Source organism: Pyxicephalus adspersus, chromosome 5 (genome assembly GCF_032062135.1).
Source record: "Pyxicephalus adspersus chromosome 5, UCB_Pads_2.0, whole genome shotgun sequence".
In the NCBI taxonomy this organism is placed as follows: domain Eukaryota; kingdom Metazoa; phylum Chordata; class Amphibia; order Anura; family Pyxicephalidae; genus Pyxicephalus; species Pyxicephalus adspersus.
This window is the reverse complement of record NC_092862.1, coordinates 107,905,655-107,906,350: the sequence shown is the minus strand read 5'-3', so window position 1 is coordinate 107,906,350 and position 696 is coordinate 107,905,655. Positions and strand designations below refer to the sequence as shown.

The following is a 696-nucleotide window of genomic DNA, read 5'->3' as shown; positions in this document are numbered from 1 at the left end:
ACTCTCTATGGTAATTGAAGATTCCCCCCTCACTCTCTATGGAAATTGAAGAAGCACACCCCCATTTTCCTCTCTAGCAAATGGTGCAGGATATCCCCCATAGGATGTGGTGCAGCCCCCCATTTTCCTCTATGGTTTCTGTGTGTGTCTCTGCTCTGAGCCCCCCAATATTCTGTGACAGATGAGTGTCCCCCCGGTAGCAGGATAGGGGACCCCCCGTGCATTGTCCGGTGCCGCCTCACCTCAGTATGTTGTCGGCATAGGTGAGGAGGAGCTGTGAGGCGTCCATGAACACTTGCCGTCCATTCTGACACAGCTCGGTGACGGCGGAGGACTCGGGAGAAGCCATGGAGAGTTACACAGCAGCCGGGGCACTGTGATACAGGAAGAGGGGGAGGAGCAGGGCGCAGGAGCGGATGTAGTCACCGAATCCGGAACCGTCACCCTGCATGTCCCAGGTACCGACACTGCACGACGCGGCCACAAACCCTACATGACCCAGGTACTGGTTCTGCACTGTACTGCTGGTCCTGGGTACCGATCTGGTATACTGACCTTACATGTCCCACATACTGACCCAGCACATTTCCAGCACAGACCCCACATGTCCCAGGTACCAATCCCATATACCTGGGTGATGACCCCACATGTCCCAGGTACCAATCCCATATACCCGGGTGATGACCCCACATGTCC

At 56.0% G+C, this 696-nt stretch overlaps 2 protein-coding genes across 6 annotated transcripts in view; one reads left to right on the top strand and one right to left on the bottom strand.

Annotated features, from left to right (window-relative positions):
* NGLY1 (N-glycanase 1) overlaps positions 1-400 on the bottom strand; it is an 18,598-nt gene extending 18,198 nt beyond the window's left edge. Inside the window, exon 1 of the mRNA XM_072412396.1 lies at positions 243-400. Coding sequence (XP_072268497.1) covers positions 243-349 — 107 coding nt within the window. The 5' untranslated portion in view covers positions 350-400. The remainder of the gene's footprint in view (positions 1-242) is intronic.
* OXSM (3-oxoacyl-ACP synthase, mitochondrial) overlaps positions 315-696 on the top strand; it is a 98,827-nt gene continuing 98,445 nt past the window's right edge. Inside the window, exon 1 of one of the 5 annotated variants that reach the window (XM_072412398.1) lies at positions 315-458. The gene's annotated coding sequence lies outside the window, so the exon portion shown is untranslated. Of the gene's footprint in view, positions 503-696 lie in introns of all 5 variants that reach the window. The other 4 variants (XM_072412399.1, XM_072412400.1, XR_011920924.1 and 1 more) reach the window with 4 other exon arrangements.